Source organism: Trachemys scripta, chromosome 3 (assembly GCF_013100865.1).
Source record: "Trachemys scripta elegans isolate TJP31775 chromosome 3, CAS_Tse_1.0, whole genome shotgun sequence".
Taxonomy (NCBI): domain Eukaryota; kingdom Metazoa; phylum Chordata; order Testudines; family Emydidae; genus Trachemys; species Trachemys scripta.
In genome coordinates, this window is record NC_048300.1 from 109711118 (window position 1) to 109735325 (window position 24208).

The following is a 24208-nucleotide window of genomic DNA, read 5'->3' on the forward strand; positions in this document are numbered from 1 at the left end:
TTTGTGGGGTCTTTTACCAGTGAAAGAGCCCTACACAGTACTATCCTACTTAACCTCTATTTATTAACAATCACCAAAACAGAATGTACATGCTAAGCATACAATGCTCACCACTCACAATAGGGCAGATGTACTTTCCCCTGATGGCCAGTCAGGATCAGGTCATCTGGGGGACTCCAGCTGCTTCACGGGTGGTTGGCAGGGTGCTGAGGTCTGGCAGCTCTGATCTTGGGGCTGTGTCCTGGAGTTGATTCCCAAGTACTTCCTTTTGGAAGTCTATATATTGAAACTTGAGTCCTGCTTAGCTGTACCTTAACCAATCATTTTACTAGAATATTACTAAATAATTCTCAAACCAATCCTAACATACTGTAAAACAATTTTTTAACCAATCATACCCCACCACCTTAATTGATTTACACCCAGCAAAAGTAATTATGTAACGAACAGAAACAATCAAAGAACTAGACAGAGACCCTACAGACAAACAATAGAGAAGTGGGGACCATAAAAACAAAACAATAAAGGAATGGGGATTTTACAACCACAGCTATTGGTAAGTGATTGCTTGACAGACAAAATGCTATCAAGTTTTCTTTAACCACCTTAAGATCTATTTCTTTATCTTGTGATGGTGGGTACTGTTAGGACAGGATTGCCTTCTTAACAGCCCGATATCACATTGTTTTAATGTAATTTAAATGGAATGTGAGGATGTGTCTTGCTGCTTCTTGACTAATGGCTGCTACTCTCCTAATATGGCTGCAGACAAAGGCCTTAGGCCTTACAATATGGCTACAGGAAAAGGACTTATCCTTACAGATCCAAAGCAATGCGGACTGTTGCACGTTCATTTTCATCGTTTGAGTCAGGTGCCACCAACAGAAGGGTGATTTTTGGTGGTTTGGGTTCTGTAGTTTCCGCATCAGAGTGTTGCTCTTTTAAAACTTCTGACAGCATGTTCCACACCTCGTCCCTCTCAGATTTTGGAAGGTTCTTCGGATTCTTAAACCTTGGGTCTAATGCTGTGCTATCTTTAGAAATCTCACATTGGTACTTTCTTTGCCTGAACAAGAAGTAGGACTGAGTGCACCTGTAGGCACTAACATTTTACATTGTTTTGTTTTTGAATGCGGTTATGTTAAAAATAATTCTACATGTGTAAGTTGCACTTTCACGATAAAGAGCTTGCACTACAGTACTTGTATAAGGTGAGTTGAAAAATACTATGTCTTTTATCTTTTTTACAGTGCAAATATTTGTAATAAAAAATAATAATATAAAGTGAGCACTTTATAATAGAACACTCTGTATTCTATGTTGTAATTGAAATCAATATATTTTAAAATGTAGAAAAACATCCAAAAATATTTATAATAAATTTAAATTGGTATTCTATTATTGTTTAACAGCGCCATTAAAACTGCGATTAATCACGACAATTTTTTTAATCTTGTGGTTAATTGCGATTATTTTTTTAATCGTTTGACAGCCCTAAAGATTACTGCCATGCATGCAACATTATGGTAGCACTGTAAAAAATGAACATTTTAGGTCATTCTCTGACCTTCACAGATTTCCCACCAAGGCAGATTCTGAATGTATTTTTTCTTTGAATACAACCATAGAAATTTAGTCAAATCTGTTTCCTTTTAAGATCCAGATGTACATTCTTTTAAATAATAAATGCCTCTAAAATGTTTTCTAAATTGTTACTGCAAAGTAACTTACACATATGAAAATAAATGGTAGTTTGAAAGCTCTTGTTCAGGGACAAAGATATTTCTTTCATCTGAAAATATGTTTGCCTGAAGCTCCAGATTACAGATATAATAAGACATGGGTCTGCTGACATCTGTCACCAATGCTTTAGAATCAGAACTGGAAGAGAGCAGGTGCCCGTATGAAGCAAAAATATATCCAGCAGTTTAATAATATAAAATTGCCAAAACCATAACTGTCTAAATATGCATGATAAAAAAAATGAACTGCACATGAACTTCAAGCACAGCCTTTCAATATAACATGTCATTTCTTCTAATCAGCCCAGAATATAATGGGCTAAGAGGGTGATTTTCAAAGGCAGAAATGTCAGGTAGGCACCTAATACCTACTGACTAAGATTTCTGACACTTTTATTTTCTTTTAGGGGAAACAATATGCAAGACCAGATTCTACCATTAGATATGCAGTGCTTATTGGTAAACTATGCTGTAATTTAGGAGAGTAAACAAGTTATAAATGTCTGCCATCAATTTCCAAGTTGCATGATGTAACTGTGATTCTGTTCCCCCAACTGTAAATTGTGGATAATATTTCCCTCCCTCACAGAGGTGTCAGTGAAACCAGAGGGGTTGCACAGAGTTTGTATTTTCCACCAAACCCCTTTTGCAGATGGAATTTAGTTACCAAGACTGCTGATGTATAAAAAGTAATAGAATACAGGAATCTCTTTTGTAGCTATGTTGACTCTCGTGCTTACAGTAGTAAATCTTTATTCTTGTCACTAAGGGCTAGATCATGTCCAGAATAGGGGACAGTGAGGAGTAGGGTTGCCAACCCTCCAGGATTTAAAGATTAATCTTTAATAAAATATTGTCATATGATTAAATCTCCAGGAATATGTCCAACCAAAATTGGCAACCCTAGTGCAGAGATGCATTGCCTCGGTGAGAGTTTGAGTAGTCGCATAGCAGAAAACTTCTTTGAGCTCTCCAGCTTGTAATGGGAACATGCCTGCTATTTCATCCCTTTCTTGGGTGTAGTCTGCTAGCTGGGTCTCCCCATTCTGCTTTGCAGGCTGGTTGGAGGGAAGGCCATGGTGCTTTCTCTGCTTTCCCCCCAGGGACATGTTGTATGCCCCCAAGAGAATGGGAATTGATGAATCCCTGCACTCCCCCAGCACAAGGGCTGCAATTTTGCCTGGCCTTTAAACAGGTTGCAGACGGGGTAAGGCTTCTTGTGCCCTCCCAATCACAGCATGCCCATGTAAGAGCCAGATAGACCCTGCCAGCGGGTGCCAGTCACACAGGGATCTTGTCTATCGAATAAGAAGATGCCATTTGAAAACAGACATTTTCAAGTAGAACCATCCTTTAAAAATAAAATGTAGGGCTCAAATTCTGCCCTCACTCAGGCAGATACATATCCCACTTGACTTCAAGGGGAACTGCATCTGGTCATTGCAGAGGTGGGCTAGAAACTCAGCTCCTTTACAGGCCCATAAATTTTCATTTGAATCTTCTAACACTCTTAACTGAATCCAAAGCAGCTACAATCCTTATACACCTCTTTCTGTGGCACTCACAAGGTCTGGTTATGATCCAGTGCCCATTGAAGTAATTAGAAAGATTCCCACTGACTTCAGTGGGCCTTGGATCTGACCTCCTACTGAGTAGCATCATATTATTCACAGGACTACCTCAGAAGCACTTGCTCTGCTTTTCGTCAATCCTCACTCAGACTGAGGCAAATCTCAAGTTAATTAAAACTAATTAATTAAAACTCAGTAAAAACTGAGTTCAGGATTTGGCTGTGTCTGTGTTTTAATATTTTGTTTCACAGTAGTAAAATTTAATTAAATACATTGGAATGATAGTCTATATTTAAGGAACTATAGGAGTAAAAATTCATAAGATCGTATTCTGCCCTCATTTACCCAGGTGCAACCTTGTTGGCTCCATTGAAGCTGCAATGTTGTGAGAGGAGGGTCTGAGCCATAATCCCCGGTTAGGGGCTCAGTCCTGCTCCGCTTTACATAGACACAGCTATTGAGGACAGTTGGGTTGCCTGAGTGTAACTGAGGGCAAAAAGTAGCTCTGGGGTTTTAAAAAAGAAGGATTTCTAAATGAATGGGCTGAGGATTTTCCTCAGGGACTGTCTGTCCTTCAGTCATCTTTGTTCTTTTTTAAATGGCTTTTGAAACTTGTATAAACAGTCCGAGTCCCATTGCATATCTTTCCCAGGGGCAGAATAAGCACCCAAATAATGTCTTCACTGGGACTTACTTGCTGACCATATAAGGAGAAAAAATGTATTTTCCCTGCAACCTACTTTGGTGTTTACTATAAAATGCACCCTGAGCTGAAACCCGTCTACTGTACATGTGTTTTAACATAGGCCCATCTTGTCATTCCAAAGGGGGAAAGTGCTGAGTAAGCAAAGCGCTCCTGGCTCCTCACAGCAGCACCTAGGGCAGACTATGTTCTTGATCCCACAAGCAACTCCTATTATCTAAAGATGGCCAAATTCTACGCTTGAGGGCATGAACATTGTTTCCATTCAAGGAAATGGGAATTGCATTCACATGCCTGGTAGCAGATGCCCATCTGTCTTCTATTCAGCACAGACAGAAGCTACCGCACACAGCTGGAGATTGGCTATCCACAATATGAGTCAATGCAGGTGTGCAAATGGGTGAGAGCACAAAGAGTCTTAGCCCCAACCTCAATCCTGAAGCAAGGGCCAATCTCAGTTGCAGTCCCTCAGCACAACTAAGCTACAGAACTACTACTGGCTAAAGAGGGAAATGGGGGCAGGAAAGAGACATGGCTCCATTCCCCTGATGCTTTTGCTGATGGCAAAGTTGTATGCATGCCCACCCCCATTCCCCTCCCGCACACCTGGGTGCTCCTTGGGGTAGATGCCTGCCAACGTTCCCCCTGAGGTGATGTAGGTCCACACTATATCCAGCACAGACCAATACCAAGTGAGCATGGAATTTATAACTTACAGTGCAGTGCAACAGTACTATCCAATTAGACATGCAAAGAAAAGGATTTGTCACAGTGGGCTAGACACTCTACCCTGCTCCGCTCAGACCCCATGGAGAGCAGGGGCACAGTGGTTGTTCATTGGATATAGCTCCTTGATCCTGTGCTGTCTAGCTCCAGCCTAAGCATTGCAGGGTAGCAGCTCAAACTTACTGTATTGGCATAAGGTCCTTCACTGATGTTATACCTGTGGAGGATTTTTTGTAGCAGAACTCAACTTAGTCACACCCCCTCTTTGCCCCAAGCCGATCTTGTATGTCTCCTCCATCCCCTTGTGCCAGGGCTGAGGGGTGCAGTTGTAAAAGGGGACATCTCCACCATCTCTGCCAGGTTTCTGCCAGTGAAGAGCTCCCCTGTGCAGGGAGATTCTCTGCTGGCTATTTCTGGCCAGTTTCTGTGCTTCTAAGTGGTCCAAAAGTGGACTTAACGGACCAATATCCTTATAAAGTAGCAAAAATGTCCGTGTATATTCTGAACAAGCCATTGTCAGCATTCCTAGAATACAAATAAAATAAGATTACACAATGACTAGTAATGTCTTATTACAAAAGTGATAATATAATTGAATGCAAAAAGTAAAGATTTTAGTATGGGGGGAGAGTGGGTGTTTTAGGGGAGTTGTGGATCATGAAAAGTTGCCCTGATAAACAAATGTGGTTTAGCTGCACAGCTCCTAAAGAACTTAAAATGTACCCCTCAAAATTGGGCGTGGAATGTAGAAAAGAATCCTTCTTTAAAACACAGAGTTGCCTTTAACTAATAAAAGAAATCTAAAATTGTCCATTGTCATAGCTTTAACGTTAACATTGGTTGCTTTGGCAAGCTTTAAATACTAGCTGCACTATAAAACCTAAAAATGTCCTGGACTTGAAGTTGTTTACACAAAATGTGAGCAGATATAAAGTTACAGAGCTGGGGAGGTGGCTTTAAAACCATCCTCCATGTACTGACGTCACATGGAACCCAGCTGCCGGGATGATGCCAGACAGAACTGTTTTTCAGTTTGCGAAACTGAAGTTGTGAAGTTAATCAAAGAGAGTTGCAAGCGCTGCTCTGATTGAAAAATTATCTCTTTCCTGGTTTCTTGTTTTCTTTAAGGATCAGGATTCACAGAACTGGAACTCTTTATCCCAGCTAGCTATGCATTTCACTGCTTTCACTACTACACTGAAAAATGCACTGAAAAACTTCTGAAGGATTGTTTACTTCAAAAAGGTAAGTTCTTTTCTTTTCTTTTCTTTTTTCTTTTAAAAATCACAATGGTTTTTGAAGAGTTGTGGCCTTATTTGTGAAATAGAAAAGAAAGTTAACAATACACATCATTAAGGCTGTAAACAGTTTGGCTAACGGATCTTGTAAACATCTGCCTCATTTTGATATTTGTATCTAGACCAATAATAGTTTAAAAGTGTGATGGTGGTTGTTTATTCTCAAGGAAAGGCTGGTCAGTGGTTCAGTCAGTGTTTCCAAACTATGGAATGATTTATTAACAAGACAGAGATGTTAGCCCATTTTTGCACATTTGATCTTTTGTTTTTTAAATAGTAGAGTGAGACTCTGAGAGTTTCTTATAGGTTTAATATAAAGTTTATAAAATCTGTGATGCCAGCCACTTCTTTAAAAAAATAGAAATAGACCCATCCAGAAGCCAGCACCTTATCTTACTGTGAATTAATCACTCGTAAAACAGCGGAAGATCAGTTTACCTGAATAGCTGTGCACATCCACTCTAGGTAATCTCTGTTGAAAAATAACACCTCCTCTTCTGATGTCACAGCAGATTATTTTTAGAAGTTGTCATACCCCAGCAGAGATTTAGTTCAAATTATTTTGCATTTTTTTATATGAACATAGAGGGGAGGTAGAGGGAAGAAAGAGTAACATTAGAGATCTGGAACAGCATAAAACCTTTTTATTTGAGAGGAAAGAAGGGTACAGTGAAAGGAGAAATACAGCTGATGTCAACAAAATTGATTATTTGTTTAAAGTTGATTGCTGTAATGAGCTTTTGACCTTGTCTAGGGCGTGTGGAAAGTGCCAATACAGCCAAATTTCAGACACTGTACTGCTCCCCAAGGCAAACTAAAATCGTGGCTGTGTTGGGGTGATAGGACTTCACACGTGAAAGAAAAAGGTATTTTAATAAAAAGGAAGCAGTGGCTTTTTACATTTGTTTGTTATGCTCGAGCCATGTGGAATACCTGTGGGAACAGCCCAGTGTTTTATACAAACAGTAAGTATACTAGCAGTATTAGAGATTGGGATCTTATTCCTGGCTTCCATGGAGAAACAAGCAGAGAAAGAGATAAAGATTGGGACAGGAGTCAAAGTTCTCTAAGGAATTTAGTCACCATAGCAACAGCAGTAGCAGCATATAGTCACCCAGCCATCTGAGCAAACATCAGCAATCATGACCTTCACTATGGGTATGTCTACACTTACATTTTATAGCGCTCTAACTTGCTGTCTCAGGGATGTGAAAAATCACCCCCCTGAGCGCAGCAAGTCTGAGCGCTTTAAAGCGCCAGTGTAGACCGGCTCCGAGCGATGGGAGAGCTCTCTCCCAGCGCTCGCGCGCGACCACACTCACACTTCAAAGCGCTGCTGCGGGAGCGTTTCCACGGCAGCACTTTGAAGTTTCCAGTGTAGACATACCCTGTGACTATTTGCATCTTAAGAGGAAATTTGAAGAGAGTAAGAAGTGATATGAACAGGAAAAGAAATCATGGATGAAAGAGAGAAGCACTTTTGAGGGAAGTTACAGTTACAAGTAAATAGCTGCAACTAACTTTTTCCAGGACTTGATTGCATTTTGATGGTCTCTATTCTATTTTTATAAATGGAATCTTGTACGAGGCAGATGTACATTTTGAAGATGGGAGTAATACCTGATAAGTAATCACTCTAAAAGAACATCAAGAGTCTTTTGACATGCTAAACTGCTTTGCAAATGTGTGCATGACTGGAGCACATTCAGTAAATATTAAGCTGCAATGTAGGCTTTCAGATTGGTTCCAGTAAGATTTACCATTTGCTTCTGATTGAATCACAGTTGTTATTCCTAATGTTGCACTGACAAAGGCTTGTGCAAACGGTAGGCAAAACATATCTCAATCTGTCTCTAGTATATGCCTTCACACTGTTCTTTGCTACATGCATTTGAATTATTCCAGAGAAGTCAAATGAGTAAATAGATCAGTTTGGTTAATTCCGCTTAAGTTTCTTGAATAAGTTAAAAGAGTAAGTATAACAAAAGAGTGAATTACTGCTTTACCTCCCTTCCTCCATAAAAATACAACCTTTGTAGTGGTGAAATGAAAAAAATATTGCTATGGCTGTAGATGTTCCATGAATAGACGTTTCAAATGCAACAGATCTTCAGTGCATGGAATTCTTATATAAGAAGTTGTTTTTCATCAACATTTACTATAATCCCTGGTACTGAGCTAGAACCTTGGCCCTGGAGGGGGGCCAGCTCCATAGACTGGCCGGCTTCAACATGAAGCCATGAGCCTGTCTGAAACAACAAACTAACAGGGGACATATTTCATATTAAGAATGCTGAGTTGTCTTGGAGCAGTTTTGTTAGTGTCAGAGATCTTTATTTGTAAAGCTACCCTGAATGCTTCTAGGTAGATGAAAACAGAAATGTTTTGCTGGATCTGAAGTCTGTTTTGGAAGTGGTTCAAGCCATAGATGCTGCCTTTTAGTTTTCCCCAGGAGTGCGCCATCCCCACTCCGCCCCGAGGCCCTGCCCCCACCCCGCCCTCTCCTCCAAGGCCCCACCCTCGCTCCACCTCTTCTCGCCCCCACTCGATCCCCTTGAGGCCCTGCCCTCGCTCCATCTCTTCCTCCCCCTGCTCCACCCCTCCTCCCTGAGCCACCAAACAGCTGTTTGTCAGAGCCCCAATTAGCTGATCAGGGGAGCACCAAATAGCTGATCGGCAGCACCACCGAACAACTGTGGCTGGTGGGTGCTGAGCTCCCACTATTTTTTTCCTGTGGGTGCTCCAGCTCCGGAGCAGAGAAGGAAGAGAAAAAGAAGGAAGAGAAAAGAAGAGCTGGTTAAAAGACAGGGAACAAAGGGTAGGAATTAATGGTAAATTCTCAGAATGGAGAGGGTAACTAGTGGTGTTCCCCAAGAGTCAGTCCTAGGACCAATCCTATTCAACGTATTCATAAATGGTCTGGAGAAAGGGGTAAAAAGTGAGGTGGCAAAGTTTGCAGATGATACTAAATTGCTCAAGATACGGGTCTGTCTCATCTTACGCTGGGGTTACGTTCCGCAGTCAGCGCCTAAAGCGAAAATCGCGTATAGTCAAAATTACATTGAGTGTAATGGCGGGCGGAATCACCCACACTACAGAAACAGTATTTAAATTGTTATTTTTCTCTTTTTTGGTGTTTTTTTTTCTTTTTGTTTTTGCCGACCACGTAAAGCTGAAATCGCACATGTTAAATGCGCCTAAGATGCAACAGACCTGTAGTTAAGATCAAAGCAGACTGTGAAGAACTTCAAAAAGAACTCACAAAACTAAGTGACTGGGCAACAAAATGGCAAATGAAATTTAATGTGGATAAATGTAAAGTAATGCATATTGGAAAAAATAACCCCAACTATACATACAATATGATGGGGGCTAATTTAGCTACAACAAATCAGGAAAAAGATCTTGGAGTCATTGTGGATAGTTCTCTGAAGACGTTCACGCAGTGTGCAGAGGCGGTCAATAAAGCAAACAAGATGTTAGGAATCATTAAAAAGGGGATAGAGAATAAGACGGATAATATATTATTGCCCTTACATAAATCGATGGTATGCCCACATCTTGAATACTGCGTACAGATGTGGTCTCCTCATCTCAAAAAAGATATACTGGCACTAGAAAAGGTTCAGAGAAGGGCAACTAAAATGATTAGGGGTTTGGAACGGGTCCCATATGAAGAGAGATTAAAGAGGCTAGGACTTTTCAGCTTGGAAAAGAGAAGACTAAGGGGGGATATGATAGAGGTATATAAAATCATGAGTGATGTGGAGAAAGTAGATAAGGAAAAGTTATTTACTTATTCCCATAATACAAGAACTAAGGGTCACCAAATGAAATTAATGGGCAGCAGGTTTAAAACAAATAAAAGGAAGTTCTTCACACAGCGCACAATCAACTTGTGGAACTCCTTACCTGAGGAGGTTGTGAAGGCTAGGACTATAACAGCATTTAAAAGAGAACTGGATAAATTCATGGAAGTTAAGTCCAGTAATGGCTATTAGCCAGGATGGGTAAGGAATAGTGTCTCTAGACTCTGTTTGTCAGAGGGTGGAGATGCCTGGCAGGAGAGAGATCACTTGATCATTACCTATTAGGTTCACTCCCTCTGGGGGACCTGATATTGGCCACTGTCGGTAGACAGGATACTGGGCTTGATGGACCTTTGGTCTGACCCAGTACGGCCGTTCTTATGTTCTTATGAAGAAGCTTTTGGCAGTCTCAGTGTTCCAATGACAGGTCTGAGTTGGAGTTTGAAAGAGCTGAGCTCAAATGCCACATTGCACAGGTAAATAACTCTATGGTATTACTGTGATCTTGAAAGGGAGCGACAGGGAGGTTCAATGAAGGGAGTTCCTGCCCTCTTAGGCCCCAATCCAACTTGCACTGAGTCAGAGGCATGACTGCCATTGGCTGTGGTGGCAGTTGAATCAGGCCCTAAGTGCTGTTAGTTGAGATGCACTGTATCAGGACTTCATCTAATACGCTGAGGCAAGTAACCTGTCGGTCCTCAGCTGAGCTCACAGCTCATTTGTTAATGAAAGAAGCTGAATCTGAATTAGATGTCAACTTGTCAGCTGGCTGGAAAAAAAACAGACAGTGGTAAGCAGTGATCATGTAGCAGCTGGAGCTGAATCAATCTGCTTTGCCCAGTAAAGGGGTGAGGAGAGCTTTGCATGAGGCACAAAAGGTAATTACAAAATTAAATGTCAAGTATAAGAGGGGTTAGGGTGACCAGATGTCCCGATTTTATAGGGACAGTCCCGATATTTGGGGCTTTTTCTTACATGGGTGCCTATTACCCCCCACCCTCTGTCCCGATTTTTCACACTTGATATCTGGTCACCTTAAGAGGGGTAGCCATGTTAGTCTGAATCTGTAAAAAGCAACAGAGGGTCCTGTGGCACCTTTAAGACTAACAGAAGTATTGGAGCATAAGCTTTTGTGGGTGAATGCCCACTTGCGTCTGATGAAGTGGGCCTTCGCCCACGAAAGCTTATGCTCCAATACTTCTGTTAGTCTTAAAGGTGCCACAGGACCCTCTGTTACAAAATTAGATGTAAACTAGTAATCACAAACATGTTCGATAAAGGGAGTAGTTTTTGTGACCTGACAATAGCCTCTGATCACGAAACAATGCAATCTGCAAGCTTATTGTGAATGGATATGAATATCTACGTTCACCAGATTAACACAACAGTATGATTTGAAACCCAAATTTAAGGAACACACACAACTGTACATACAGTACATCATACCATGTCAGGCTACCAAACTGTCGCTTCCAAGAATGAATTAATGGGTGTTATTCTGACCTCATGCTGATGTAAATCATCAGCAAATCTGCTGATTTTTAATGAGCCACTGGTGTAAAAATTGAATGAGTAAGAATTGGGTCTATAAAATCTATCACCATTCAGTAAAAGGTTTCCCTCTACAAGTGTATCATAATATAACAATGCTACTTAGCACTTGTCCAGCCATACAACTCAGAGATTTTTACAGAGGGTGGTGAGGCTCATGTTTTGTATTTTTACAGAAGAGGAAATGGAGGTGCAGAGAGGTTAAATGATTTATGCAAGGTCTCACAATCAGTCAGAGTTGGGGATAGAGCCCTGTTCTACTGTCTTCCAGACCCATGCCATGGGACTAATATATTTATTTAGATTTGTAAAACCAAAATACATTAAGCTTTTGTATTGTGTCTGATGTATATGTAGTGCATAAAAGTTTTATGGTTTCCTCCCATAACTGCATGTTTTCTTTTGTTTAATTAAAAGTATACATATAACACTAATGTTTTTAAATGTGCCAGTGTAAAGTCTCAATTGTGCTGAGCAAACTTCCTATCTTTAGATTTCTAGTTGTCTTGTGAACAGTTCAGATATAGCACACAGACAGCATTCTTGGCCATTCTGCCTAAAGGACAGATCTTGGAAGGTTCCAAGGCCTTGACTTGCCATTCACTGCAACGGGAATTGAGGGTGCTCAGCATCTTGCAAGAGGCTCTCAGTATCTTGCAGGATCAAGTGCTGTTATAGCACTTCTGCTTCATCTAAAGGAGAGCAAGTCTGAATATTACTCATTTGTAGGACTATTCCCTATGTGTATGCTATTTCGGTACAGCATGTAGAATGACAGACTAGATTTGTTATGAGATATCACTTTTTTGGGGGGGGGGAGGGAGAAGGGGTTGGAACTCCTTTTTCTGTTGTGTATTCCAGTGTGTCCATACTTCTATTGTAGTGTATATGTTTATCATTATAATCCTGATATAGATAGCAAGCTTTGATACAATTGAAATTAATGGAATGGGCTGTCTGTTATATTTGTTTTTCTCTTCGCTTGAAGCTAGAATCAAAGACAAGAAAGACTTATTCTGATAAAATCAATCCCAGCTTCCAGGAAACATTCAGGAAAGAAGAGGAGCAGAAACACCTTTTAGTTGATACTCATAGTGCAGCAATGGACCTGCATAAACAACTGGAGAATACTGAGAGAAACTGGACCAAAGAGAAGATGGAACTGCTGGAGAGATTTGACAGTGAAAGGAAGGAGTGGGAAAGTCAGTGGAAGGTCATGCAGAAGAAAATAGAAGAGGTACTTTGGATTTTTGAGTGTAAACAACACTGTAAAAATGAACATTTTTCTAAAGTCTTATCTGGTGGCCCAAGGCCACCTCATGGTTTTTCTCTCTGAACCATTTTCCAGTTCCGTGCCTGCCACTGTTTAATGGTTGATGGCAGGATTCAAGGTCTGAGCTCTGGGAGTATTTGAGATATTGTTAATTTTATAACCATGGATAGAGAGTAAGAACTTGAGATGTCACTTTGAAGCATTGGTCTTAGGTCAAATTTGCTGCAGTATTGTTGGCAGTATATACCATAGCCAGAGATTCTGGGCACAGTGTTCATCGTACATGCATTTTAAAAAGTAGCAGACATGTCTGTATGGGGCTTAGGTCATTGGCTCTCAACCTTTCCAGACTACTGTATCCCTTGCAGGAGTCTGATTTGTCTTGTGTACCCCAAGTTGCACGTCACTTAAAAACAACTTGCTTACAAAATCAGACAAAAAATAGAAAAAAGTGTCACAGCACACTATTACTGAAAAATTGTTTACTTTCTCATTTTATCATATAATTATAAAATAAATCAATTGGAATATAAATATTGTACTTACATTTCAGTGTATAGAGTAGTATAAACAAGTCATTGTATGAAATAGTTCGTACTGGCTTTGCTAGTGCTTTTTATGTAGTCTGTTGTAAAAGTAGGCAAATATCTAGATGAATGGATGTACCCCCTGGAAGACCTCTGCGTGCCCCCATGGGTATGCATACCCCTTGTTGAGAACCACTGGCTTACGTGAATGCATGTTTATCAACAAAATTCTAATACAGGCATATTCTAAAATATACCTCTCTGGCTGGGATAAATTAGGCACTGCTTTATTTGTTGACATCAAAGGGAATTCCATGAATCAAAGAATGAGTTGCTCAGGAAATGAGAAATTTATTCCTGCAAGGACCTGCTATATTTACTGACGACATTTATTAGAAGAAAGGATTAAAGTAAACAAAGGCTAGACACAAAGAATATTTACACCTGTTAGCGATCATTTACTTTCTATCAATTCTAATTCACTTCCTTTCAGGGATAGCGTAAGTAATTTATTTATTATTCTTTTACACCAAAGTTGTCATCTGAACAAAACCCTCTGCCACTTGCTAATGCACAAATTTATTCTAATATACATGAAAATATTCTCGCTTGCTTTCTGCAACCACTAGGAATGTAAGGAAGAGATTGTTCACATGAAAGGAAAATAATAAAATGGAAAAGGAAAATGGAGCCAAATGACTCACAGACATATGCTGCTCTCAGGCTACAATGTAACTCTGTGATGTCTGCCTCCTGTGTTTCAGCTGTAATTTCTATTTGATTTGAATATGATATTCTTCTCCACTTCCTGCCTTAAATGTGGTGATGTTGCTGTGATTTGTTAACTAGTTTCCTTGTTTTGCCACAGAAGTGACTACATTTCAGTGGTTAGTAACACGAGCCCTATATGTATATATATGCTGTTTGGGAAAGGAATCAGATTTCCTTTCTATCATTTACATCATCTAGATCAATGGAGCCCCAACCTGATTGGGACCTTTATATGCTACTGTAATATAAATAATAAATTATTATTACAATTAATAATCATCTGCTATTTTGTTAGTTGGCTCTATGGTGTTGGAGATGATGGGCCTAATTCTCAGTTACACTAAGGCCCTTTGACACAGCTCTTGCAGCGTAAAGGGACTTTAAAGTGAATGTAATTGTAATTTACACACACTGTAATGCCCCTTTATGCTGCCAGAGCAGCGTAAAGCAGCCATAGTGGGAGAATCAGGCCTGATAGCTTTTGAGTGAGATGTAATGACCGCTTGTGGTCATTAACAAGTCCACCTCGCTTTTCAACTGAAAATAGGAATGTGTAAACCTCAGTGTCCTAGCCAAATTCCCAACTCTAGTAATTGCATTCTACCTACCCGTATTAGCTATGCAGTTTCAAGCAGATGCAGTATTTTTCTTTTCTGCCTGTTTTAAATTGTGTTACAGACTGTGCCGTGCACTGTTAAAGAGCAGGTGTGTTTCAGCTCAGAAACGGCCATATCCCTTGTCTACCTCACCTGGGTGTTGGGAGAATTAATTAACGTTGGTAAGGAGCTTTGGGATCTTTGCATTCAAGGGACTGTAAATGGAAGCCTTTGTATTATAATTCCCCAAATTAGAATATGCCAGAACACTTGAGTTAACAATGCCTTTGCTTTTACTAGTGGAGGCAGAGGATCTCAGGACCTCATCAAAAAGACACCAGCACATTACCATCCAACACCATCCTGGAATTTTGATTCAGTATTGATTCATAGAGAGAGTTTCACTTGTTTAAGACCAGCAGAATTTGCTGGAGCACATTGATGTTCCTTGGCAGTTTACCACCTAATTACTGACCCAGCTCAGAGGTGCTTAACTTGTGAGATCTTCTGGAACCCCATTCCATAGCTCTAAGCCATAGATTAAAATATAGCGAAGATTTGGGGAATTGTAACAAACCTTCTCCACACCTTGTGACAATAGAATGGTCCATTGGCCATTCCACTTAGGACTCAGCATGTCTTAGCTAAAAATACATATAAAATCTTTCAGACCATAAGTGGTTTTACTGAATGAAATGCTTAGGAGCTTTGTAACACAGTTAAAAACAGACAATAAATATGGTCCTTTATCCTACAAGCTCATAACTTTACTTTGATTAAATAGGGTGTTTTATTGCCTTTTCAGCTTTACCAGGAGGTAAAACTAAGGCGGGAGAGCAATATGAATGTCCGGGATAATAAGGCCATTCAAAGCAAGATGCTGCAGCTATCTGTATATTCCCCTACTTCAGAACGGAGTGACACAGCAGAACTGAACTGTCGACACAACTTGGCAAATGGCTGGATGGAAGAAAAGAGTTTGTTCAGTAACTCAGAACAAGAATGTAAAGAAACTAGAACTCAGAGGAAAAACAATGTTTTATTAAGGAACAGTCTGGCCTTTGACAACCAGGAGAAATATGAAGACCTCCTCAGCTTGAAAACTCCTAAGAAAGATACCAGTAGCTATGCTGGTGATCTCAATGCAGTAAGTATGACAGTAACAGTGTTTCAGCAAATGTGGGGAACATGATGAAATCCTTCTCTCTCTACCCAAAGTATATGTCCTCTGAGTCTCAGGCAGTGGCATAGCCAGGTTCTAACATCAGAGGGAGCACATAAAAAAAGGCACCACCTGACATATCAAATTACTAATTACATACTTTTAAATTCGTTATGCATATTTATTTGTACTTAAAAACACAAGAATGATCCAGCCATGGAAGGGTTTGCACAGCCGGCATTTCACAGGAGAACTTTAAATTATACTTAGATATACTTTAGATTCTAGAAAGTAAATCACAGAATACAGTAGTTTGTAATTGTCACCCCTCGCCCCCGGAGCAGAGCAGCGGCTCGGCTGTGGCAGAGTCATTCCCCGGGCTGCCACTGCTCGAGGAGAAAAGATGCCACTGAAGAGAGACCACGAGAAAAAAACATCCCTCCTCCCCCCCTTTTCCTTCCTTCTCCACCTCCTCCGCTGGCACCAGCTGGGCTTCAGACCCACCAGGAGCTCTGCCCACCAGATTGTGGCTTTTCTACTGTTCTGTCGAGGTCTCCTTGGATGTCCTGATGTGAAAAAACTGAAAGCTTGGAAGCCATGTTAACTTCCAAGTGACAAGTGCCTATTCTAGTGCTGCACGCTTGGTTTCCAGCCAATGGTTCCCTTATTTCTTGGTGGCATATTAATTATTATTAATAACAAGTCCAGTAGGGCCTAGAAGCCTCACATGAAGTCAGGCTGTGCTAGAAGCTGTACATATAGAGTACCAAGAGTTTACAGAGCGTGGACGAAAGGAAGTATCCCCATGATTTGGGGTATGTTTACACTGGAAAAGGGAGGTGTAATTTCTGGCTTGTGTAGACATACCCTGCTAGCGCTGATCAAGCTAGTGTGCTAAAAATAGAAATGGAGCCACAGTGGTGCAAGGAGCTAGCCATCCTGAGTGTGATCCCACCTGAGACCCTTGATAAGCACTCAGGTGACTAGCCCATCCTGGTACTCATGCCGTTACACTTCTATTTTTAGCACTCTAGTTTGATTCGAGCTAGCACCAGTATGTCTCCTCCAGCTGGGCATGATGCCTCCAGCTCCAATGTAGACGTACCTACAGATGGAGAACAGAGGCACAGTCAGACTAAGTGACTTGTTCAAAGTCACCCAGGGAGTCACTGGCAGAGCTGGGAATTGGAACGCATGTTTCCTGCTTCCATACAGTTGGATTGCCGCTTCACCTGGAGGTCTCAGGACAGTAATAGGCTGATTAGACCTCAGCTGGAGTATTGTGTCCAGTTCTGGGCACCGCATTTCAGGAAGGATGTGGACAAATTGGAGAAAGTCCAGAGAAGAGCAACAAAAATGATTCAAGATCTAGAAAACATGAGCTATGAGGGAAGATTGAAAACACTGGGTTTGTTTAGACTGGAAAAGAGAAGACTGAGAGGGGACATGAGAACAGTTTTCAAGTACATAAAAGGTTGTTACAAGGAGAAGAGAGAAAAATTGTTCTTCTTAACCTCTGAGGATAGGACAAGAAGCAATGGCTTACATTGCAGCAAGTGAGGTTTAGGTTGGATATTAGGAAAAAGTTCCTAACTTTCAGGATGGGTAAGCACTGGAATAAATTGCCCAGGGAGGTTGTGGAATCATCGTCACTGGAGATTTTTAATAAAGGTTAGACAAACACCTGTCAGGGATTGTCTAGATAATACTTTGTCCTTCCACGACTGCAGGGGACTGGACTAGAAGACCTCCTGAGGTCCCTTCCAGTCCTATGATTCTACTGTTGTAAATGTCCTGTGTCCCATGAGCATGAGCCATTAAAGAGCTGCATGTTAATGTAGTGCATTGTGATGGTGTCACATAATGACTGTGCCCCAGGACACACAATAGTGTCCTGCAGTGAGGCATCATCACAACTAAAGATGCAAACAATGCAACACAGTATCATGGTGCCCTGGCTATCATGCCAGCAGGATCCCAGTACTTGCCATTGATGCACTTCATGCGTTGTGCTTTATAGAATACATCCGTACAGACAGAGAGATCATTCATCCCAGCCTGAAATTCAGCTGCTTCTGGGGTGGAACTTGGCAGCCAATTTGCACCACAACAGTGTGACAGAGGCGACAAAGTGAAAAAATGTCTCCTCCTGTCACAACTGCAGGGGCAAGATGGGCCAGCAGGATGCAATCGCCCACACTGGACAGGACAGGAGGGTTAAGCAGTGAGGAAGTGGATTCTTTAGTGATCACACGTGGTCAGGACCTTGGTTTTAAGCTTCCTCTGAGAGATGGTGGCACAGTGTCCCCTGAGCATCATGCTTCGGCGCTGATTCAATACTGACTCTGAGGGAAAGTCTCAGCTTCCTGCATCACCAGCCCAGGAGCAAGAGCTCACCCAGGACGGTTCAGGAGGTGTTTGCCTTCCCCACCATGTGGCCGCCTCACTCTGCATGGAGCTGCTGGGGCTGGGGGCCAATGGGGCTGCTGCTCCTCACGCGCCCCCCCGCCGTGCTGCCGCCCCTTCCCCTCCCGGCAGAGCCCACCCCTGCCTGGGCAGCGTGCACCACGCGAGGCTCGGCTTAGCGAGCTGGGCAGCTGTAGGCAGGGGGGAGCCTCCTCCTCCTCCTCTTCCCTGGGGAGCCAGGCAACCAGCCGACGCCGCCTGCAGCCCTGGCGCAAGCGAGCCGGGCTGGGGATTCAGGGGGGTGGGGCGGAGCCCAGAGCCAGCCAGTGGCCGCATGCAAAACCCAGCTCCGGACTCCAAGAACAGTAGCAAATCATTTTTCCCCTCCACCAACACCCCATCCACTGCAAACATAGTGCCCTTGGGTTCCTCATGGGGAAATACTGCTAGGGACCGCTCCTTACATAGGGATGTACATAAAATACACAGAGGGCTAGATTGTGCCCTTGGTGTGACAGGCTGTTAGGCAGGGGTTCGGTGGGGCCACATGGCAGCCGAGTACCCAAAAGGTTTAGGCTGATTCTGCCAGAATTCCTCCTTGGGGCTCCTGGGAAGCCCACACTTGTGTGGCAGCTACACCACTCTTGGAGAGGATGCATTGTGTTTCCCTCACCGTGCTCAGCAAACTCCAAGTCCAGAGCCCAGTGCTGGCTGCGCGGAAAGACGCCGCTTTTAGAAAATGTGCTCAGGGGAAGCGGCTGCTTCCCCTGCACCCCACTAGCTACACTACTGGTCTCAGGATGCAACAACTTCCCAGCCAGGGAATGTTTCCCCTTTCCCCTCAGTTTGTTACTGTTGAGTATATAAACTTTTGTTAAATATACTAGTGGCATGCTATTTACCTTGGTCCATAACGTGGAGATCTTTCTGTGCTACTCCCTTCTGCACAGGACTCTCCTGTGTAAATCATCATTGGGTGTAAAACAATTCTGGAGATTATTGTTCATGCTAAGGTAACATTATTTATATTTGTAAAGGCTCTTAAAGAACTGGCGAAAGTTAGTGAAGAGTTATGCAGCTATCAAGAGGAAATTCGAAAGAAGCCCAACCACAGAAGGTAAAAACACATTTGGCCTATTTATGTTAGGGGAAGAAAGGCAACAGTGGGCCTATTCCTGAGCCCATTCAAGTGAAAGGGAAATTTGTAATTGAATTGGTCAGGAGCTGGATAGGGCTCAGTGCTCAGTTTCTCTCAATGCTCAGTGTAAGGAATCCCAGTGAAAACCAAAATATTTTAGTTTCAAACTCATATTTTAGTTGCAGAAAATGCAGTGTGCTTCCAAAATATATAAACTGATATCTGTATTTACATAGGGCTAAATTGTGCCTAGCCCTAACACAGTAGTGGAGTAAACAGGATGAAAGATTTCTGTCCCCACTCTGTGTCATGTTAGGGTTGCCTAGATCTCAGCACTGGATACTGGAGGGACTGCAGGGGATTTGCACCAGATACTCCCTACAGGGAGCAAGGGGGCAGGGAGTGACTTCCCTCCCCCTCCCCCCCCCCCACTTTACACACACACACACACACACACACACGGAGATGGCTGGCAAGATCAGGGAGAAGTAAGCTACATGCTGAAAAGAACAGTAGCAAATCATTTTTCCCCTCCACCAACACCCCATCCACTGCAAACATAGTGCCCTTGGGTTCCTCATGGGGAAATACTGCTAGGGACCGCTCCTTACATAGGCATGTACATAAAATACACAGAGGGCTAGATTGTGCCCGTGGTGTGACAGGCTGTTAGGCAGGGGTTCGGTGGGGCCACATGGCAGCTGAGTACCCAAAAGGTTTAGGCTGATTCTGCCAGAATTCCTCCTTGGGGCTCCTGGGAAGCCCACATTTGTGTGGCAGCTACACCACTCTTGGAGAGGATGCATTGTGTTTCCCTCACCGTGCTCAGCAAACTCTGATGAGTATAGACCTGACCTCACCCTGTCATTTTCTAGGCAGCTAACACCTATCGCCTTGTAGGTATATACGCACATTGTGCCAGGCTCTTGCTGAGAGGTTCAGGAAGTACAGAGGGGCTCCTTGGAGTCTTTCCCCAGCACATCCATGCATGGACAGTGTATGATTACTTTAGCATCAATAACTGTGAAGGAAATGGTGTACACTTTGTGAATGTGTGCTGGAAAATGTGATTATTGCATGAACCATAAATGACACATTTGTGCTCTCACCTTGAATATTAAGACATTTGAACAAGCTAATGACTACATGCAGAGGCTCTCCTCACTCAAATACTCATGCCAACTCCCACTGAACTCAATACAAATTAGAGGGCCCGTCCTCCTTCCTACAGTAAAACCTATTAGAGGGGACCTAGGTGGGGGGATCGAGGGGAGGAATACACTGCAAGATTCCCTTTGCCGAGGTTCCTTCAAACTCTTCCATCATAGGGTGGGACTTCTTCCCTGTGTACATAGCAGTGGAATTGCCCCCAAAATCTTTTCAAACAGCCAATCTTAAAGACCTTCTGGGGGCCTGTGTACTGGGAGTGGGAAGCTGTGCTGGGGTTAACCCTTTGTTCTGCTTACAGGTCAGGCAGTGCCCTTGTGCTCTGTTACATGTCTACAGGTTAAGCCTTCTCTTCCTTTTCCCCAGATGACTTCTTAGGATGAACATCCTCATCACTTGTCACTAAAAACGCCTCTTCTTTTATGTACAGAATGAAGTCACTTCCTTTTCTGGAAGAATTTGAAGATACCCAAAACACAGTTATTATGCCTGAGACGAACCGCATGTCCAGCAATGAACCACAAATTTCTTCCCTCTCCTTTGAAACAGAAGGACAAAATAACAGGAAGAACTTGATGAGTGCCAACAGGGGTTTGAAAGATTTGCCTTGTAGCTCTCTTACTGGTGATAGAGGAAGAGACTTCATGCCCTGGCCAAAAAAAGAAGCCCCCCCAGTTCCTCCACGGAGCACTTCTCGACATCTGACAAGCTCACTTTCTGCAGCTGTACACATCTCTGAAGTACCCGTAAAAGATTCAGGCAGCAGAAGCAACTGTAAGGTTCAGGAGGATAGGAATGGAAGGAAATGTATTAATCCTTCTCTTGCAAAACAGAATGAAGCTCCAGTGGTACATGCAAATGAAGGGAAGTCTGTGAAAGGTGATGCAGAGGTAACTGCTTCAGTACCTATAGCCAAAAAAGAGAGAGTCTCTGAGTGCAGTGTAGCGGCAGATTTTTGTCACAACACATGGTCATGTGATGTGGGTAAGCTTGGAAAAGGTACTCAGAATGAATCTTCCTCATTGTCTGCCCAGAAAAGCTGTTCAGATGGAAATATGGTGCAAACAGAGAATGTGCACAGGAGACATTGTCCTAACTCTCCTAATGTTCTACATTATGGTAATGACTCCCATGACCCTGCAATGCTGCCAAAGAAGACCCAAAGAAATGAAATGTTGGCAGCAAAGATTGATGAATTTAACAGGACTGTATTTCATACAGATAAATGCAACAAATCTTTGCAAGAAAATCAGACGCTTCAAACACCAACTGGAGATCATAAACACTGTGGCCCAGGGTGTGACTGTATGGTTAACAGAACAGAAACTGTAAGTGCATCTTATGTTTCAAATCCCAGACTCTCTGCAGCAAAGAAACAGGATCCCTGCAATCCAACCAAAACTGCCAGAACAACAGGGCAACAAAAGCAAATAACTGGACTTCTAAGCACCAGTGGCTACCGGCATATGCTTCATGAGCATGATTGGAGACCAATTAATTTATCTGGTCGCCCGCGTTCAGCTGACTCAAGGTCAAACTATGGAGTTGTTGAAAAACTTTTGAAAAACTATGAAAAATCAACAGTGACTTCTTTGTATAATTCTAAATGCTGCAAAGATAAGTGGACACAGTCAGATTCTGAGTTCACAGATGGGAGTTGTGAGACATTGAGTCAGTATTTAGAAATGCTCCGGATAGAGCAAGGAAAGCAAGAGTTTCAGAGGAATTCATCCAGGTGTGTTGGGAAGCAAGTCAAACAAGGCAAAGAGAGACAGAAGTTACCAGAGGTAAGATTTATACTTCAGAAACAAGCCACTTAAATGGGACTGTCCAAAATATCTGTTTATGTAATATTAGACACTTTGGGTGTGATCCTTATCTCACTTACACCTGTGTGAATCAGGAGTGATTCCATGGAAGGTAATGGAGCTACATCAGTGAAAGATAGGAGTCCTGTGGGACCAGATTCTGATCTCAGTTACACTAGGGTAAATCTGGAGTTTAACCTCAGTGTAGTTACTTGAGCTTTGCACTGCTATAACTGACATCAGAGTCTGGCCCATTCCCCCCCTCCCCCCTCCCCCACACACACCATCCCTCCAATTACTCTTTTCAAAAACCTATTAAAAGGACTTTAACCCAGCCTCCCATGGCAAAACCTACAGGGGCTGAGAGAGCAGTCTCCAGAATGATGGCTGTTGCTTGTCCCCTGAAGGTGCCATGCTGGGGTTTCTATAAGTTTCCAGTAATGGAGCATTCTCACACATTCTTCCAGCAGACTGCTGGCTGGAAGCACGCAAAGGAAAGGATGTAGAGAAACTGGAAAGGATCCAGAGGTGAGTGACAAAGATGATAGAAGGGATGGAATGCCAGCCATATGAGCAAAGGCTGAAGGAACTGGGTATGCTGAGGTTGGAAAAGAGGAGATTAAGGGGGGATATGATAGCGGTCTTCAGCTACTTTTGAAAAGCTGCCATCAAAAAGATGGAGAAAAGTTGTTCCCTTTTGCCACAGAGGGCAGGACAAGAGGCAGTGGGTTCAAACTACAGCACAGCAGATTTACATTAAAGCTCAGGAAAAGCTTCCTAACTGTAAGAACAGTAGGACAATGGAACAGACTGGAGGTTGTGGAAGCTCCTTCACTGGAGGTTTTCAAAAGGAGGCTGGATAGAGCCATCTGTCTTGGATGGTTTAGACACAACAAATCCTGCATCTTGGCAGGGGGTTAGACTAGATGACCCTTGCTGTCCCTAGTAACTTCTATGATACCCTCATTAGCTCCTCACAGAAATGGGGTAGACTCACTTGGAGCTGTGAAACCCCATAGGGGAAAAAAAGTATGTCAGATCGTCAACTGGTATAATTTAAATTGGCACAATTCCATTGACTTCAGTGGAGCCACATTGATTTTAACAGCTGAGAATTTGATCCTATAGATTTTCTTCTGACCAAGGTCTGAGCCTAACATAAGGGTGTTTTTGTTGGTTTGGGGGTTTTTGGGTCAGCTTCACCAGTGTGCAGCAGTTGGAACACTTTTCTAATAGTGGGGTGCTGAAAGCCAACCCCTTACCTCTGTCCAGAGCTGGGGCTGGGAGCAGGGCTTTGTCTCCGGGACTGGGGGACCTGGGTAAAGGGGCTGAGGCTGGGGCCACAGCTGCGGGTGGGAGTAGGACCAGGAGCAGAGCCCCACGCATGGGGCTGGCAGCCAGGACTTCGGGGATGGTGGCAGCAGAGCCCGGACACAGAGCTGGCAGCCGGGACCCCGGAGTGGGGAAGGCAGCTGGAACCCCGTGTAAAACTTGGGGGTGCTGCAACACCCCCTGAACCCCTAGTTCCCGCGCCTGTGGTGTGCAGCTAGTTTTCAGTAGAAACAACTTCATTCTACCATAGGCAAAAAAAAAAAAAAGGAGACGCTTCTGATTTTTTTGCTCTTTGCAAATCTGATAGGAAATTTCCTCAGTGAATATTTGGAGCAAGAACAATGAGCCAGTTTGATTTTATTTTTACTGGCATAAATCCAGAGTAACTCTACTAAAGCCAATGGGCCTGACTCTCCGCTGTCTTGCTCCTAGTGTAGTCATTTATGCCCATGTAAAGTGGGTGTAAAATACTAACTAATCAGTCTGGCAGCATTTTAAACCCACCTGCACTGACTTTGCAAAGGTATAAAGAACCACACATGGCACAATGCACTGAAGAATCACATCTATGATAACTACTCTGTATTTACACCACTGAAACAAAGAACAGAATCTGGACTGTTGTCTT

General features: G+C 42.7%; 1 protein-coding gene across 2 annotated transcripts in view; it reads left to right on the plus strand.

The window, feature by feature from the left end:
* LOC117874952 (microtubule cross-linking factor 1-like) overlaps nucleotides 1-24208 on the plus strand; it is a 67233-nt gene that overhangs the window by 41786 nt on the left and 1239 nt on the right. For both annotated transcript variants that reach the window (XM_034765717.1, XM_034765716.1), the window contains exons 7-11: nucleotides 5871-5987; nucleotides 12393-12637; nucleotides 15373-15714; nucleotides 19173-19252; nucleotides 20871-22227. In XM_034765717.1, coding sequence (XP_034621608.1) covers nucleotides 5871-5987; nucleotides 12393-12637; nucleotides 15373-15714; nucleotides 19173-19252; nucleotides 20871-22227 — 2141 coding nt within the window. The remainder of the gene's footprint in view (nucleotides 1-5870; nucleotides 5988-12392; nucleotides 12638-15372; nucleotides 15715-19172; nucleotides 19253-20870; nucleotides 22228-24208) is intronic.